The 19,596-nt window shown below is 50.6% G+C and overlaps 1 protein-coding gene across 1 annotated transcript in view; it reads left to right on the top strand.

Annotated features, from left to right (window-relative positions):
• LOC132406641 (carbohydrate sulfotransferase 8-like) overlaps positions 1 to 9,101 on the top strand; it is a 126,856-nt gene extending 117,755 nt beyond the window's left edge. Inside the window, exon 3 of the mRNA XM_059992443.1 lies at positions 7,971 to 9,101. Within this exon, the coding sequence (XP_059848426.1) occupies positions 7,971 to 9,101 (1,131 nt within the window). The remainder of the gene's footprint in view (positions 1 to 7,970) is intronic.
• The last annotated feature ends 10,495 nt before the right edge of the window (positions 9,102 to 19,596 follow it).

Here is a 19,596-nt window from a genome sequence, read left to right as displayed (position 1 = left end):
GGGAGGGGAGTCTAGGACCAGAGGGCACAGATAGAGTGGATGTGGAGAGGATGTTTCCTATGGGAGGGGAGTCTAGGACCAGAGGGCACAGATAGAGTGGATGTGGAGAGGATGTTTCCTATGGGAGAGGAGTCTAGGGCCAGAGGGCACAGATAGAGTGGATGTGGAGAGGATGTTTCCTATCATGGGGGAGTCTAGGACCAGAGGGCACAGACAGAGTGGATGTGGAGAGGATGTTTCCTATGGGAGGGGAGTCTAGGACCAGAGGGCACAGATAGAGTGGATGTGGAGAGGATGTTTCCTATAGTGGGGGAGTCTAGGACCAGAGGGCACAGATAGAGTGGATGTGGAGAGGATGTTTCCTGTAGTGGGGGAGTCTAGGACCAGAGGGCACAGATAGAGTGGATGTGGAGAGGATGTTTCCTGTGGGAGGGGAGTCTAGGACCAGAGGGCACTGATTGAGTGGATGTGGAGAGGATGTTTCCTATGGGAGGGGAGTCTAGGACCAGAGGGCACAGATAGAGTGGATGTGGAGAGGATGTTTCCTGTGGTGGGGGAGTCTAGGACCAGAGGGCACAGATAGAGTGGATGTGGAGAGGATGTTTCCTATACTGGGGGAGTCTGGGACCAGAGGGCACAGATAGAGTGGATGTGGAGAGGATGTTTCCTATGGGAGGGGAGTCTAGGACCAGAGGGCACAGATAGAGTGGATGTGGAGAGGATGTTTCCTATGGGAGAGGAGTCTAGGACCAGAGGGCACAGACAGAGTGGATGTGGAGAGGATGATTCCTATAGTGGGGGAGTCTAGGACCAGAGGACACAGATAGAGTGGATGTGGAGAGGATGTTTCCCAGAGTGGGGGAGTCTAGGACCAGAGGACACAGATAGAGTGGATGTGGAGAGGATGTTTCCTATGGGAGGGGAGTCTAGGACCAGAGGGCACAGATAGAGTGGATGTGGAGAGGATGTTTCCTATGGGAGAGGAGTCTAGGGCCAGAGGGCACAGATAGAGTGGATGTGGAGAGGATGTTTCCTATCATGGGGGAGTCTAGGACCAGAGGGCACAGACAGAGTGGATGTGGAGAGGATGTTTCCTATGGGAGGGGAGTCTAGGACCAGAGGGCACAGATAGAGTGGATGTGGAGAGGATGTTTCCTATGGGAGGGGAGTCTAGGACCAGAGGGCACAGATAGAGTGGATGTGGAGAGGATGTTTCCTATGGGAGAGGAGTCTAGGGCCAGAGGGCACAGATAGAGTGGATGTGGAGAGGATGTTTCCTATCATGGGGGAGTCTAGGACCAGAGGGCACAGACAGAGTGGATGTGGAGAGGATGTTTCCTATGGGAGGGGAGTCTAGGACCAGAGGGCACAGATAGAGTGGATGTGGAGAGGATGTTTCCTATAGTGGGGGAGTCTAGGACCAGAGGGCACAGATAGAGTGGATGTGGAGAGGATGTTTCCTATGGGAGGGGAGTCTAGGACCAGAGGGCACAGATAGAGTGGATGTGGAGAGGATGTTTCCTATAGTGGGGGAGTCTAGGACCAGAGGGCACAGATAGAGTGGATGTGGAGAGGATGTTTCCTATGGGAGGGGAGTCTAGGACCAGAGGGCACAGATAGAGTGGATGTGGAGAGGAGGATTCCTGTAGTGGGGGAGTCTACAACCAGAGGACACAGATAGAGTGGATGTGGAGAGGATGTTTCCTGTGGTGGGGGAGTCTAGGACCAGAGGGCACAGATAGAGTGGATGTGGAGAGGAGGATTCCTATAGTGGGGGAGTCTAGGACCAGAGGGCACAGATAGAGTGGATGTGGAGAGGATGTTTCCTGTAGTGGGGGAGTCTAGGACCAGAGGGCACAGATAGAGTGGATGTGGAGAGGATGTTTCCTGTGGGAGGGGAGTCTAGGACCAGAGGGCACAGACAGAGTGGATGTGGAGAGGATGTTTCCTATAGTGGGGGAGTCTAGGACCAGAGGGCACAGATAGAGTGGATGTGGAGAGGATGTTTCCTATGGGAGGGGAGTCTAGGACCAGAGGGCACAGATAGAGTGGATGTGGAGAGGATGTTTCCTATGGGAGGGGAGTCTAGGACCAGAGGGCACAGATAGAGTGGATGTGGAGAGGATGTTTCCTATGGGAGGGGAGTCTAGGACCAGAGGGCACAGATAGAGTGGATGTGGAGAGGATGTTTCCTATGGGAGGGGAGTCTAGGACCAGAGGGCACAGATAGAGTGGATGTGGAGAGGATGTTTCCTATGGGAGGGGAGTCTAGGACCAGAGGGCACAGATAGAGTGGATGTGGAGAGGATGTTTCCTGTGGTGGGGGAGTCTAGGACCAGAGGACACAGATAGAGTGGATGTGGAGAGGATGTTTCCTATGGGAGAGGAGTCTAGGGCCAGAGGGCACAGATAGAGTGGATGTGGAGAGGATGTTTCCTATCATGGGGGAGTCTAGGACCAGAGGGCACAGACAGAGTGGATGTGGAGAGGATGTTTCCTATGGGAGGGGAGTCTAGGACCAGAGGGCACAGATAGAGTGGATGTGGAGAGGATGTTTCCTATAGTGGGGGAGTCTAGGACCAGAGGGCACAGATAGAGTCGATGTGGAGAGGATGTTTCCTATGGGAGGGGAGTCTAGGACCAGAGGGCACAGATAGAGTGGATGTGGAGAGGAGGATTCCTGTAGTGGGGGAGTCTACAACCAGAGGACACAGATAGAGTGGATGTGGAGAGGATGTTTCCTGTGGTGGGGGAGTCTAGGACCAGAGGGCACAGATAGAGTGGATGTGGAGAGGAGGATTCCTATAGTGGGGGAGTCTAGGACCAGAGGGCACAGATAGAGTGGATGTGGAGAGGATGTTTCCTGTAGTTGGGGAGTCTAGGACCAGAGGGCACAGATAGAGTGGATGTGGAGAGGATGTTTCCTATTGGAGGGGAGTCTAGGACCAGAGGGCACCGATAGAGTGGATGTGGAGAGGATGTTTCCTGTGGTGGGGGAGTCTAGGACCAGAGGGCACAGATAGAGTGGATGTGGAGAGGATGTTTCCTATGGGAGGGGAGTCTAGGACCAGAGGGCACAGATAGAGTGGATGTGGAGAGGATGTTTCCTATGGGAGGGGAGTCTAGGACCAGAGGGCACAGATAGAGTGGATGTGGAGAGGATGTTTCCTATGGGAGGGGAGTCTAGGACCAGAGGGCACAGATAGAGTGGATGTGGAGAGGATGTTTCCTATGGGAGAGGAGTCTAGGGCCAGAGGGCACAGATAGAGTGGATGTGGAGAGGATGTTTCCTGTGGTGGGGGAGTCTAGGACCAGAGGGCACAGACAGAGTGGATGTGGAGAGGATGTTTCCTATGGGAGGGGAGTCTAGGACCAGAGGGCACAGATAGAGTGGATGTGGAGAGGATGTTTCCTGTGGTGGGGGAGTCTAGGACCAGAGGGCACAGATAGAGTGGATGTGGAGAGGATGTTTCCTATGGGAGGGGAGTCTAGGACCAGAGGGCACTGATTGAGTGGATGTGGAGAGGATGTTTCCTATGGGAGGGGAGTCTAGGACCAGAGGGCACAGATAGAGTGGATGTGGAGAGGATGTTTCCTGTGGTGGGGGAGTCTAGGACCAGAGGGCACAGATAGAGTGGATGTGGAGAGGATGTTTCCTATACTGGGGGAGTCTGGGACCAGAGGGCACAGATAGAGTGGATGTGGAGAGGATGTTTCCTATGGGAGGGGAGTCTAGGACCAGAGGGCTCAGATAGAGTGGATGTGGAGAGGATGTTTCCTATGGGAGAGGAGTCTAGGACCAGAGGGCACAGACAGAGTGGATGTGGAGAGGATGATTCCTATAGTGGGGGAGTCTAGGACCAGAGGACACAGATAGAGTGGATGTGGAGAGGATGTTTCCCAGAGTGGGGGAGTCTAGGACCAGAGGACACAGATAGAGTGGATGTGGAGAGGATGTTTCCTATGGGAGGGGAGTCTAGGACCAGAGGGCACAGATAGAGTGGATGTGGAGAGGATGTTTCCTATGGGAGAGGAGTCTAGGGCCAGAGGGCACAGATAGAGTGGATGTGGAGAGGATGTTTCCTATCATGGGGGAGTCTAGGACCAGAGGGCACAGACAGAGTGGATGTGGAGAGGATGTTTCCTATGGGAGGGGAGTCTAGGACCAGAGGGCACAGATAGAGTGGATGTGGAGAGGATGTTTCCTATAGTGGGGGAGTCTAGGACCAGAGGGCACAGATAGAGTGGATGTGGAGAGGATGTTTCCTATGGGAGGGGAGTCTAGGACCAGAGGGCACAGATAGAGTGGATGTGGAGAGGAGGATTCCTGTAGTGGGGGAGTCTACAACCAGAGGACACAGATAGAGTGGATGTGGAGAGGATGTTTCCTGTGGTGGGGGAGTCTAGGACCAGAGGGCACAGATAGAGTGGATGTGGAGAGGAGGGTTCCTATAGTGGGGGAGTCTAGGACCAGAGGGCACAGATAGAGTGGATGTGGAGAGGATGTTTCCTGTAGTGGGGGAGTCTAGGACCAGAGGGCACAGATAGAGTGGATGTGGAGAGGATGTTTCCTGTGGGAGGGGAGTCTAGGACCAGAGGGCACAGACAGAGTGGATGTGGAGAGGATGTTTCCTATAGTGGGGGAGTCTAGGACCAGAGGGCACAGATAGAGTGGATGTGGAGAGGATGTTTCCTATGGGAGGGGAGTCTAGGACCAGAGGACACAGATAGAGTGGATGTGGAGAGGATGTTTCCTATAGTGGGGGAGTCTAGGACCAGAGGGTACAGCTCAGAAAAGAGGGCCATCCATTTAGAGTGAAGATGAGGAGGAATTCTATAACCAAAAGGTGGTGAATCTGTGGAATTCAATGCCACAGACAGCTATGGCAACCAAGTTATTGGTTACATTAAAAGTGGAATTCGCCCCAAGTTGTTGTGCAACTCTAAGATCAATCTAACCCTCTCTCCAAAAAACCTCTTCATTTTTCTAGCATCCATCTGTCTATCTAAGAGTTTCTTCAATGTTTCTGCCTCTACTACCTCCCCAGTGTTCCCCACGTTTGCTATGTAAAAACTTGCCTCTGACACCCTCATCTTCAAATCACTCCTTGACTGCGGAGGAAATAATTCTTGTGCTTCTGAGATAATACCTGTGAGTCCATGGCCTTGCCTGCTTTGAAGACAGAAGTCAAAGGCCCATGCTAATGCCCAGCCCTCGACACAACCATTGATCTGGACACTGCAGTCTTCCAGACAGACGCTATCCTGGATTACAGCACAAGAGGAGACGACACATCTGGAATACTGTGATCTCCCTCTACAGTGCCATACTTATAGTAGCAACAGCGAAGGATCACCAGTCAGTGACGATGAGGCCACTCTCAGGTTGGAGGAGCAATACCTCGTAATCTATCTGGGTGGCCTCCAATCTGATGGCACAAAAATTGATTTTGCCAACTTCTGATAATTTTTATCCTTCTTGTCCATCCCTCATCTGCAACTCCCCACTCTGGTCTCATATCTCTTCTCCTCACCTGCCTATCACCTCCCCATGATGCCCCTCCTCCTTCCCTTTCTCCCATGGTTCACTGTCCTCTCCTATCAGATTCCTTCTCCAGCCCTTTACCTTTCCCACCGATCACGCCCCCTAGCTTCTTACTTCATCTCTCCCTTCCCCATCCGCCTGGATTCACCTAGCTTGTTCTCTTTCTCCATCCTTTCTGCTTTTTCTGGCATCTTCCCTTTTCCTTTCAGTCCTGATGAGGGCCTTGGCCCGAAACGTGAACTGCTTATTCCTCTCCAGAGAAGCTGTCTGCCCTGCTGAGTGCTTCCAGCACTTTGTGTGCATTTCACCAGATTTATTCTGGGCTTGAACTTAGAAGAATGATAGGAGGTGTCACTGAAGTGAACAAAACAGAGGCAGTGAAGATCTGTACCTTGGTTGTGTATTCTGGGAGTCCGGATCGAATCTCAAAAATAAGAAGTGCTGCAGAAATCTGAAACAGAGGACGCTGGGAACACTCAGCGGGTCAGGAAGCATCCGTGGAGAGAAAAACAACTCAGGTTGGATTATCTCCAAGGAAGGGTCTCTGCCGGGAGATGTTGGACAGTTCTCTTTTACTCAACAGCAGCCTGACCTGCCATGTGCTGCTAACTCTTTTTCTCTCAAAATCAAGGCCAGCTGTTCAGGACTAAGAGGAGAATTCCTTCACCAATATACTCTCAGGATTCTTTCCCTCAGTGGACAGTGGAGCAGTCACCAAGAATTCTCAGGATAGAGATAAGTACATTCTTAGACATTAAAGAGATTTAGAAGTTACATTTTCACCAACTCAGAATGTCCCTAAGAATTCAAGATTGTTTAATGTCAATTTCTGTACACAAGAGTAAGGCAAACACATTGCATAGCACGGCCAATGCTTTCACTTCCTGACCGTTGGTTAGGGTTTGACTGGAGATGTTATGTTTTAGCAATCAATGCGACATGCAGACCAAGGCAGTGCATTATGGAGAGCAAGCTGTTACCCAGACGTTAGGCTCCTCTCTCCATGCAGCTGATGAACCCTAGGGAACGGCGGAGATTGGCAGCAGATGCATTGTAGGAGTTGCCAGTCAGTGTTGAACTCAAAGTAAAACTGCGCTAGGGACCTCAGCTCTGGACTTTTCCTCAGACTTTACTCCTGAAGCCTTTCCCATGCGTGGGTATAGCTGCAAGGCAGTGGAGGTTTGGGATCACAGTTTTGGACATGGTTGTCAGACGCTATTTGAGACGTGTAATGGGAGCTTATCCCCAATACCCCACCCAGCTCCCCACCCTGCTCCCCACCCAGCTCCCCACCCTGCTCCCCACCCTGCTCCCCACCCAGCTCCCCACCCTGCTCCCCACCCAGCTCCCCACCCAGCTCCCCACCCTGCTCCCCACCCAGCTCCCCACCCTGCTCCCCACCCTGCTCCTCACCCTGCTCCCCACCCAGCTCCCCACCCAGCTCCCCACCCTGCTCCCCACCCTGCTCCTCACCCTGCTCCCCACCCAGCTCCCCACCCTGCTCCCCACCCAGCTCCCCACCCTGCTCCCCACCCTGCTCCCCACCCTGCTCCCCACCCAGCTCCCCACCCTGCTCCCCACCCTGCTCCCCACCCTGCTCCTCACCCTGCTCCCCACCCTGCTCCCCACCCAGCTCCCCACCCAGCTCCCCACCCTGCTCCCCACCCAGCTCCCCACCCTGCTCCCCACCCTGCTCCCCACCCTGCTCCCCACCCAGCTCCCCACCCAGCTCCCCACCCTGCTCCCCACCCTGCTCCTCACCCTGCTCCCCACCCTGCTCCCCACCCAGCTCCCCACCCTGCTCCTCACCCTGCTCCCCACCCTGCTCCCCACCCTGCTCCCCACCCAGCTCCCCACCCTGCTCCCCACCCAGCTCCCCACCCAGCTCCCCACCCTGCTCCCCACCCTGCTCCCCACCCTGCTCCCCACCCTGCGACGACAACTTTAAGGAACCAATGCCACAGACAGGAGCTCGAGTTCAGGTGGTCTCTTTACTTCCTCTGTTTCACAGCAACGTTTACGCACATCTGACAGGAGTACTGAGCCAGTGTCCAGTTTCTCAGCGAACAGCTTCTCCCACCACTCACACACCCTGATCTCAGAGGCAAGTGTGCCGGGTGCATGGAACTTGCTTCTGGGGGTGTTCGTAGAGTCAGATACATTAAGGACACTTAACAGACTCTTAGACAGGAAAGTGGATGATAGAAAAATGGAGGGCTAAGTGGGAGGAAAAGGTTAGATTGATCTTGGAGTAGGTTAAAGAGTTGGCACAACATCGTTGGCCCAAGGGCCTGCACTGTGTTTATAAGCTGAAAGGATGCCCCCAGGTCAGCCCACAATGGTCAAATAGCCACCAATAGCAACTGGGCCAGAGAAGCCCCTCCCCGAGAGTAATCTTTGATCTGATAGGTTCTTTTATCCCCAGGGTGAGTGTGACTGGAGCTACAATGCAGAGAGCCTTGCCGTTCAGCCCATCGTCACTCCTGACCGTCTGGCACGGAGCTCTGCCCACAAGGACCCGCTGCCGAACCCATCCTTCCGCGGGCAGCGGCGCAGGCGTAGGAGGAAGGCATTGGACGGGACGAGGCAGGCGGAGTTACAATGGCACCATCGCCATTACCAGCGGACGCCTAACCAGAGATCCGCCAGGTACCGCCCGCTAAGGGAGCGCCCGTCGGCCTCTCACTTCCTGGGGCCGCGGGGGCGCCGCTGGCTCGGGGACGTGCAGCAAGGCCGCCGGCAGCTGGTGGAGGAAGCCTGCCTCAAGTACCGGGGTGGTGGCAGCGCCCTGGGCCCCGGTCTGGTCTCACCGCACCACGTCTCCAGGATCTACGTGGAGGACCGGCACCGGCTGCTGTACTGTGAGGTGCCCAAGGCAGGATGTTCCAACTGGAAGCGGGTGCTGATGGTGCTGAGTGGGCTGGCCAGCTCGCCAGCTCACATCGAACACCAGGTCGCGCACTACGGCAACTCACTGCGTCGCCTCGACAGCTTCGACCGGGCCGGCATGGCGTGGCGGCTCCGCACCTACACCAAGGCGCTGTTTGTGCGCGAGCCCCTCGAGCGCCTGGTCTCGGCCTTCCGCGACAAGTTCGAGCAGCCCAACGCCTACTACCACCCAGTCTTTGGCCGTGCCATCATCGCCCGCTACCGGCCCAATGCTACCCGCCAGGCACTGCTGTCTGGCTCGGGCGTCACCTTCCCCGAGTTTGTGCGCTACCTGCTGGACCCGCGACGGCCGCTCGGCCTCGACATCCACTGGGAGCGTGTCGGCCACCTCTGCAGCCCCTGCCTCATTCGCTATGACTTTATCGGCCATTTTGAGAGCCTGGGCGCAGAGGCGCAAACGCTGCTGAGGTTAGTCGGTGCCCCTGCCAACCTCACCTTCCCCCGTTTCAAGGACCGACAGCGAGGGGTGGAGCGCACCAGCCTGCGCCTCAGCCGCCACTACCTCGCCCAGCTGTCGGCTGACCAGCGTCGCCACACCCAGGACTTCTACCTTGCCGACTACACCATGTTCAACTACACACGGCCCTTTGGGACAGGGCTAGACTGAAGGTGTGGGGCTCAAACAAGTATTGGGGTGGGACTCGAACAGGGCTGAGGCAGAGCTACATAAGGGGGGGTGTTCGAACAAGGGTGGGGTGGGGCCAGACCGAAGGGCTGGAGCTCTAGCAAGGGTGGAACTTGGCAAGTGGGTGGGCGAGGCTCAATGTGCGATAGGCAAACCCTACCTGAGGTGGGAGCACGGGAGGGTGGGGTGGGGGAAGAGGACGGGACTATCGTGACGGTAAAGGGTGACCTATCTCAGGGCAAGGGATCTAAGTGATGGTGGAGGTGATCTAACTGAGGAAAGGAGATGGGACTCAACGAGTTCGACCAAGTTAATTATCATTCAACCTTACATGAATATAAACAACTGAAACAGCATTTCTGCTGGGCCAAGGTACAAAACATTACCAACAGCACACAACACATTGCACAAGTAGCATACGGTTGTAATTTCAGAAAAACATACAGTCACAAAAAAAATAAAAACAGGTCCCTGAGTGGCATGACTGAAGATTGCTGGTAAGTTGGCCTGGTCCAACTTGTTCTTCCATTGAGCGAACACCAGAGAGCAGCACCGAGCGATCACCGGAGAGCAGCACCGAGCGATCACCGGAGAGCAGCACCGAGCGATCACCGGAGAGCAGCACCGAGCGATCACCGGAGAGCAGCACCGAGCGATCACCGGAGAGCAGCACCGAGCGATCACCGGAGGGCAGCACCGAGCGATCACCGGAGGGCAGCACCGAGCGATCACCGGAGAGCAGCACCGAGCGATCACTGGAGAGCAGCACCGAGCAATCACCGGAGGATATAGTGGGGATGGAGTGAGATCCTTTCTCCCCACTGTAGACTCTCCATCACCCACACTGCACAGTGCTGGTGCTCCTCTGGCTCACTTTAGCCAAGGCTAATATAGTGACCTCATTAGATCCCAACCCAGGTAATCTAGTGGGCAGCATTTGCTCTGGCACAGGGGGCAAGTATGGCCAGCGCCGGGGAGATGGTAGATTTATTTTTACTGTGTGGAACAGGCCCTTTGACCCAATGAGCCGAGCTACCTGCTTAAGCCGAGCCTAAACACAAGACACTTTACAATGACCAATTAACCTACTAACTGGAACATCTTTGGATGGTGGAGGGAAACTGGAGCACCCAGAGGAAACCAAAGCACTCACGGGAAGAACATAGAAACTTGCTTATCTATCTATCTGGAGATACAGTGCATTTAAGGTCAAAGAAAGGTAACATAGAAACATAGAAAAACATAGAAAATCTACATCACAATACAGGCCCTTCAGCCCAAAAAGTTGTGCTGAACATGTCCCTGCTTTAGAAATTACTAGGCTTACCCATAGCCCTCTATTTTTCTAAGCTCCATATACCTATCCAAAAGTCTCTTAAAAGACCCTATCGTATCTGCCTCCACCACCGTTGCCGGCAACCCATTCCATGCACTCACCACTCTCTGAGTAAAAAACTTACCCCTGACATCTCCTCTGTACCTACTCCCCAGCACCTTAAACCTGTGTCCTCTTGTGCTAGCCATTTCAGCTCTGGGAAAAGGCCTCTGACTATCCACACGATCAATGGCTCTCACCATCTTATGCACCTCTATCAGGTCACCTCTCATCCTCCGTCGCTCCAAGGAGAAAAGGCCGAGTTCACTCAACCTATTCTCATAAGGCATGCTCCCCAATCCAGGCAACATCCTTGTAAATCTCCTCTGCACCCTTTCTATGGTTTCCACGTCCTTCCTGTAGTGAGGCGACCAGAACTGAGCACAGTACCCCAAGTGGGATCTGACCAGGGTCCTGTATAGCTGTGATATTACCTCTTGGCTCCTAAATTCAATTCCACAATTAATGAAGGCCAATACACTGTATGCCTTCTTAACCACAGAGTAATTTTAACTGGCAGTGAGAGGTGAAAGATGAATAGAGCAAAGGGAACATCAAGAATAGGACAAAGTCAGGGATGTGTGTTACCAGGACTTTCTGTTAACAAGATGTGTAGGTTGGAGAGGATATTTAACTCTGTGACCAGGGACCCCACAGGTTTGGGAGACACAGCAAGGCTGACTAGGCTCAGGTGGGAAAAGTTAATTTGTAATCTACAAAGTGTAGCTACTATCTATTTCCCAACATTGAAAGAGAAACAACACAGGAGTGATGTAACAAGGAGTTTTTCTTGTGCACATAATCCCCAGCTCTGCAACACTCTGGCTTGGAGTTGTTGGAAACAATGGGGACAGTCGAGTGGCTCTCGAGGGAAAGTAATTTGATGCATTTTTGGAACTCCAGTTTTCTCTCTCAGTCTGGTTAGTGGGTAAAATGGTCATTGTGAGTTCTCCTGTGATTGGATTTTTGGCATCGGAGTTTTGGACCATTGGCTCTCTTCCAGGGAAGGTGGCACCAGTGCAGAAGGGGTAGTTTGTGCCTTAACTAGTAGGAGACTAATATCGGAGCAGGAAGGTTTGCTAGGGCTGTTTGGTGGGGCGGGGGTTTAAACTAGAATTACAGGGAGGATATGAACCAAAGAGTCAGAACAGTTAGTGGACACAGATGTCGTAAATTAAAAGGTTGAGCATGGTGTGACTAGTGTCCTGAGCTGCAGATATTTCAATGCAAGAAGTATCACAGGAAAGGTGGATGAGCGCAGGGCATGGATCAACACCTGGAATTATGACACCGTAGCCACTAGTGGGATGGTTGCAGGAGGGGAAGGACTGGCAGCTCAGTATCCCGGGGTTCCATTGTTATTTTAGTTGCAACAAAGCGGGAGGGATTAAAGGAGAAAGGGTGGCAATACTACTCGGGGAAAATATCATGCCAGTGCTTAACACTTTGCAATGAATGATCACAATGCAATTTGTTTCAAAATAAATATGTAAAAAGGTAGGTCTGGTCTATGGATTAAGATTCTAAATTGAAGAAATGCCTATTTTGATGGTATCAGAAAGGATCTGTCAAGTATGGTTTGGGACGGGGTGTTTTCTGACAAAGGTATACTCAGTAAGTGGGGGGCCTTCAGAAGTGAAAACCTGAGAGTACAAAGCTTAAATGTATCTGTCTGAAGAAAAGGTAAAGTTGACAGGGGTATAGGGAACCTTGGTTTTCAAGGGATGTTGAGGACCTGGTTCAGATAAAGTATGAAGTGTATAGCAAATATGGGCAGATAGGAACAAACAAGGTGCTTATGGAATGTGAGAATTGCAAGAAAACACTTAAGAAAGAAATCAGGAGGGCTAAGAGTAGGCATGAGGTTGTCCTAGCAGACAAGGTGAAGGAGAATCCTTAGGGATTCTCTTAACAGGTATGTTAAGAGCAAAGGAATTACAGTGGACAAAATTGATCCTCTGGAAGATCAGAATGGTAATCCATGCATGGAGTCAAAACAGATGGGGGAGACCTTAAATGAATTGTTTGCATCTGTGTTTACTCTGGAGATGGGCACAGAGTCTATGGAAGTGAGACAAAGTGGCATCAACTTCATAGACCCTGTACAGATTAGAGGATAAGATGTTCGCTGTCCTGAGACAAATCAGGCTGGATAAATCCCCAGGACCTTGCCCTCTGTGAGAGGCAAGTGCAAAAATTGTTGAGTGCTCAGCAGAGGTCTTTAAATCATCTTTAGCAACAGGTGAGGTACCGGAGGATTGGAGGACAGCCGATGTTGTTCCACTGTTTAAAACTGGGCTCTAAACATAAACCGGGAATTGTAGGTCAGCAAGCCTGACGTCAGCAGTGGGGATGTAATTGGAAGGGACCAGATATGTAATTATTTAGATAGACATGGACTGATTAAAGATAGACAGCATGACTGTGTGTGGTAGGTCATGTCTAACCAACCTATAGACTCCTTCGAGGAAGTTACCAGGAAAGTGGATGAAGGCTAGGCAGTGGATGTTGTCTATGTGGACTTTCCTAAGGCATTTGACAAGGTCCCACATGGGAGGCTGGCCAAGAAGGATCAGTCAGGATGAGGCAGTAAATTGGATTAGACGTTGGCTTTGTGGGACAGTGGTAGTAGAGGGTTGTCTCTCTGACTGCAGGCCTGTGACCAGCGGAGTGTCACAGGGACTGGTGCTGGGTCCATTGTTTGTCATCTGATCTGGATGATAATGTGGTGAACTGGATCAGCAAACTTGCAGATGACACCAAGATTGCAGGTGTAGTGGACAGCAAGGAACGATGTCATGGCTTGCAGTGGGACCTGGTCCAGCTGGAAAATTGGGCTGAAAAATGGCAGATGGAATTTAATGCAGATAAGTGTGAGACTTCGGACTTCATAGGACCAACCAGGTTAGGTGGGCCTTACACAGTGAATGATGGGGCACTGAGGAGTGCGGTGGAACAGAGGGATCTGGGAATACAGGTCCATAATTCATTGAAAGTTGTGACTCAGGTGGATAGGCTCATAAAGAAAGCTTTTACCACGTTGGTCTTCTTAAATCAAAGGATTGAGTACAGAAGATAGGATGTTATGTTGAAGTTGTACAAGACATTGTTGAGGCCCAATATGGAGTATTGTTTGCAGTTTTAAACAACACACACAAATTGCTGGTGGAACACAGCAGGCCAGGCAGCATCTATAGGGAGAAGCACTGTCGACGTTTTGGGCTGAGACCCTTCATCAGGACTAACTGGAAGGAAAGATACTAGAGATTTGAAAGTAGGAGGGGAAGGGGGAAATGCAAAATGATAGGAGAAAACCGGAGGGGTTGGGATGAAGCTAAGAGCTGGAAAGGTGATTGGCAAAAGTGATACAGAGCTGGAGAAGGGAAAGAATCATGGGACGGGAGGCCTAGGGAGAAAGAAAGGGGGAGGGGAGCACCAGAAGGAGATGGAGAATAGACAGAGTGATGGGCAGAGAGAGAAAGAGAAAAAAACAAACAACTAAATACATCAGGGAAGGGGTAAGAAGGGGAGGAGGGACATTAACAGAAGTTAGAGAAGTCAATGTTCATGCCATCAGGTTGGAGGCTACCCTGCTGGTATATAAGGTGTTGTTCCTCCAACCTGAGTGTGGCTTCATCTTGACAGTAGAGGAGGCCATGGATAGACACATCAGAATGGGAATGGGACATGGAATTAAAATGTGTGGCCACTGGGAGATCCTGCTTTCTCTGGCAGACAGAGCGTAGGTGTTCAGTGGAACAGTCTCCCAGTCTGCGTCGGGTCTCACCAATATATAAAAGGCCACACAGGGAGCACCGGACGCAGTATACCACACCAGCTGACTCACAGGTGAAGTGTCGCCTCACCTGGAAGGACTGTCTGGGGCCCTGAATGGTGGTGAGGGAGGAAGTGTAAGGGCAGGTGTAGCACTTGTTCCATTTACAAGGATAAGTGCCAAGAGGGAGATCGGTGGGAAGGGATGGGGGGGGGGGGGGAACGAGTGGACAAGAGAGTCACGTAGGGAGCATAACGGTTAACTGTGCTGCCAGCGATCAAGGTTCAGCTCCTGCCACTGTCTGTAAGGAGTTTGTATGTTCTCCCAATGACCATGTGTCTTTCCTCTGGGTGCTCCGGTTTTCTCCCACATTACAAAGATGTGTGGTGCAGGGTAGGCTATGTCGGCACAGAAGCATGGTATTGACAGTAAGCAATGCATTTCACTGCATTCTTCGACGTACGTGTGACAAATAAAGCTAATCTTTTAATTAGATTTTTCCTGCTTTCTCATTCCAAATCCTGCATGATTTTGAACACCTCTTCTCAGAGCAATTCATGCTTCCTACTATCTCTCAGCAGAGCAATCCCTCAGCCCCATTTCCTTCTTACCCAATTTCCCACAGTCCTATAAATTCCATACCCATCAACACCCTTCAGCACTCTTCCATACCCATCAGCACCCTTCCATGCCCTTCAGCACCCTTCCATACCCATCAGCACCCTACAGCACCCTTCCATACCCATCAACACCCTTCAGCACCCTTCCATACCCATCAGCACCTGTACATACATATCAGCACCCTTCCATAACCTCAGCACCTGTACGTACACATTAGCAACTTTCAGCAACTTTCCATACCCGTTAGCACTTTTCAGAACCCTTCCACACCCTTCAGCGCCCTTCCATACTGTTAAGCACCCTTCAGCACCCTTCCATAACCATCAGCACCCTTCAGCACCTGTACATACACATCAGCACCTTTCAGCACCATTCCATACCTATCAGCACCCTTCCATAACCTTCAGCACCCTTCCATACCCGTCAGCCCATTTCAGCACCATTCCATATTTATGAGCACCCTTCCATACCAATCAGAACCATTCCATACCCAACATAACCTTTCCATACCCATTGGCACCCTTCCATATCCATTGGCACCCATCAGCACCCATTGGCATCCTTACATATCCATTAGTACCCATCCGTACCAATCAGCACTCTTCCATACCCATCAGCACCCATACATACCTGTCAACACCCATCTGTACCCTTACACACTCATCTGTAGACTTACACACCCATCTGTACCCTTTCACACTCTTACACACCCATCTGCACCTGTACATACCTATCAACACCCTTTAGAACCCTTACACACCCATCAGTACCCTTCAGCACCTGTACATACCCCAGCACCCTCTGATCACTTTGACATTTACTGTCAGGAGATATAGAGATATGATTTAGTGTTGAGGGATCACTTTAATAATAAACTGCAAAATACCAACCCACAAAAAGCCATAAAACAAGAGAGACTGCATACTCAATATGACAAGGCAACAAGGTAACTGAAGGCTTGGAGCAGCTGGTTGGTTGAGTGAACAAGGACAGTGGATGCAAGCTGGGTTTAAATAGGCTGCAGGTGAGGAAGTAGAAATGAGTGGCTGGTGACTCCAGTTAGTTGGGTGTAGACTGTGAGGTGTCTGCATGTGCAGGCCTGACACTTACCTTTAGCAGGGGACGATTTATAGTGGACAATTACATACCCACACACCCTTGGTATGTGGGAAGGACCTGAAACACCTGGAAGACACCAATGTGGTCAGAGTTCAAGTTCCTTGGACTAGATGTTTCAACCCCTTTGGTAAGCAGATCCTAACTCGAGTCATAGTGTAGAGATCTTGAGGTGGGGCTTGGTGGGTGGCAGATGTTCCCAGGGTCATCAGGTGGGCACCCCCTTTCTCCGATGTTTCATCAATTTAAACCCACTACCTCTCCAGAGTGCTCAACAGTTCAACCTGGCGTCCCAGGTGCACCCCCTTCACATCTCTCCACCCATGGGTCATATTAGGACCCAGCTGCCAACACTCCTCTCCATAACCAGTGGCTGCTTCACTCGGCTGCCTCGGAGAGTTCTTTTATAGCTTGCCGCTGGGCCTAGCCTCAGACTCCCAATCCCTTCAACAATCTGACCATGGACATTGCCACTAACCTCTGCAGCCAACCTCTACTGGGAAACTCTGCACCTTCCATCTCCACTGCTTGCTATCTGTGACCAACTCAGCATATCTTACATGTTTCCACTCATACGCCTCGCAGACCGCATCTTCCCAGGGCACCGTGAACTCTGAGATTACTATAGCCTTCAGACTGCTGGACCACAAGACCAAATCTGGTCCGAGGGTTGTAGTGGCTATCGCCAGGGGAAATATTAACCTTTATTGAGGTCAACAGCCATGTTCCCGTCACGAGCAGGCTCTAGCATGCCCGACACCAACCGTGTCACTGAAGGTGGCACTGTCTGTCCTTACCGGACAAAGGGGATGGTGGTTCTTCCAGTCACGTGGGGCTTAGCATTGTTATTCAGCCTTTGCTTCTCCACAATGGATGCCAAACATCTGAGGACCTGGTTATGCCTCCATGTGTACCTTCCTTCAGATGAGAAGATGTGCTTAAGGTTTGCTGTTCTTTCACAGAGTGAGCCCTGGTTCAGATTTTTGGAAATTCCCAGATTGGGATCTGGAATTCACAACATCGCCAATAGTTTTCCAACTGCCCCACCCCGTCTTCTCCAACCTGGCAGTTATCAGAATCAGATTTAATATCACTGGCACACGTTGTGAAATTTGTTGTTTTGCGGCAACAGTACAGTGCAATACAGAATTTAAAAACTATAAATCACAATAATAAATAAATAGTCCAAAAAGAGAACAGAAAATGAAAAAAAAAGTAAGTTAGTGTTTATGGGTTCATTATTTATTCAGAAAACCAATGGTGAAGGGGAAGATTCAGAGAATCAAAGTATGTATGAAGTACACAACCCTGAGATTCGTCTTTCCACAGACCGCCATGAAACAGCGAAACACCATGGAACCCGTTCAAAGAAAACATCAAACACCCAATGTGTGAAAAGAACGAATCGCACAAATGGCAAAAAGCGAGTAAATAACACATAGAATATTAAACGTTAAACTTGAGGCAGTCTAAGAGTGTTCAGTTCTGTTTAGTGGTGTGTTGTTTGTTGATTGGGTGCTGATGGGTGTGATGGGAATGTACGGGTGCTGATGGGTGTGATGGGAATGTACGGGTGCTGATGGGTGTGATGGGAATGTACGGGTGCTGATGGGTGTGATGGGAATGTACGGGTGCTGATGGGTGTGATGGGAATGTACGGGTGCTGATGGGTGTGATGGGAATGTACGGGTGCTGATGGTTGTGATGGGAATGTACGGGTGCTGATGGGTGTGATGGGAATGTACGGGTGCTGATGGTTGTGATGGGAATGTACGGGTGCTGATGGGTGTGATGGGTATGTAAAGGTGATGTCAACGTAGAGCCAACCTGTGCCAAAGTGCCCCAATCAAATCACGCAAAAATAACAAAAAGACTAACCAGAAACCAGAAATATGTGTAACCTGAACTGCAGAGTCTCCAAAATGAGTCCCCAGTCACAGCCATGCCAATCAGATCTTCCCGAATAAGGAAGACTCCTGCACCTTCCTCTGGCAGCAGCGAGCGAGAGGGAGACAGGAACCAGATAAACGCAGGCAGACGGTGCCGAGTACTCACTCACCTTCCACTCTCATCCACATCAATTTCAGTCTTGCTTGATGCTTTAAATCAGTGAGGGGTAATGGACCCAATCGTGGGTTCACGCTCTGCCTTTGGGTCACACACTCCACTCTCCATCTCAGTGAATTTCCCTGGCAAAAGCACCTGTTCACTCAATTGGCCCAAAAGCACAGCATCAAAATGTAAATTACAGGCTACAATTGCACATAGTTTTGTAGTAGAAACATATTTTAAAAACAGTTTCGTGAACTATCTGCAGGATGTCACTAGTGCCATCTTGTCTGTTCCTGTTCCTGAAACATTGAGTGTGTCTTCAGGTTCATGTAACACCTCCTTTGATGGTAGCAATCAGAAGAAGGAAAGTCCTGGGTCCTTAAAGACTGATGCTGCCTTTTTGTTCAAAAATGGACAAATTTTTTTATTTTTGGTATCTGTACTCACTCTAAAGCCTAATTCCGTCAGCCTCTTCAGCTGCACTTTAACATGATGTGCAAAGGATTCAGCACGATTTCCTTGCTTTCTGCACCTGCAAGGATCTTTCAGTACCATCAAGGATCTCATTGAACTTCTTAACAGCATGCTCAGCATGTTCTATCAGCTACAGTGACTTTCATACACTCATTTAGATGATGTCATCTCTCCTTATTCTTCATTTCTCTCAAGGTACATCACTTCACTACTCTGGTAAATTCTTCAGCCAACTGATGGTGCTAGAGAGGGAAGAGTCTCCAGCAGATAATGGAACTGCGATTAAACTTGTTTTAAAGGGAGAATCAATCCAGCATGAAGCCAATCCAGTGCTTCAGAAGTTAAAGCCCATACACACCAGCACACAGCAGGGGACCAAATACAAAAGTCGGCATCAGTCTGGAATACTGGGTATCGTATCAGTCATCCCCACTGCCTGGATTAGAGAGCATGTCTTATGAAGATAGGCTCTTCTCTATGGAGCAAAACTGAATGAGAGGTGACTTGATAAAGGTGGACACGATGATAAGAGGCATAGATCGCGTGCACAGCCGGAGTCTTTTCCCCACAAGGTGAAATGGCTAATTCCAGGGGACAGAAATTTCAGGTGATAGGAGGAAAGCATAGCGGGATGTCAAAGTGTGGTGGGTGTGTGGAATGCCCCGCCAGGTAGATACTTTAGGGCCATTTAAGAGATTTTTAGACAGTCACAGGGTTTAAAAAATGTAGGGCTATATGGGAGAGAAGGATTAGATTATGTTGGCACAACATTGTGGGTTGAAGAGTTGGTACTATTCTATCGTCATTCTTGTTTAAGGAATTGTGCTAGTTTAACTGGATAAATACATATAAAGATTCAGATTGATTGTACATGGAAACATACTGTGAAATACAGCTTTAACATTAACAACCAACACAGCCAGGGATGTACTGGAGGCTGCCCGTAAGTGAAGCCACACATTCTAGTGTCAACATAACATGCCTACCTATGCTCAGCAGAACACAAGATATGACAAAGCAACATCTGCAAAACAAACTCGTTCTTCCCTCGCACACGCATACAT

The sequence above is a fragment of the Hypanus sabinus genome, chromosome 17, assembly GCF_030144855.1.
Source record: "Hypanus sabinus isolate sHypSab1 chromosome 17, sHypSab1.hap1, whole genome shotgun sequence".
NCBI lineage: Eukaryota > Metazoa > Chordata > Chondrichthyes > Myliobatiformes > Dasyatidae > Hypanus > Hypanus sabinus.
The sequence above is the reverse complement of the archived record's forward strand: the minus strand, read 5'-3'. Positions and strand labels throughout refer to the sequence as shown.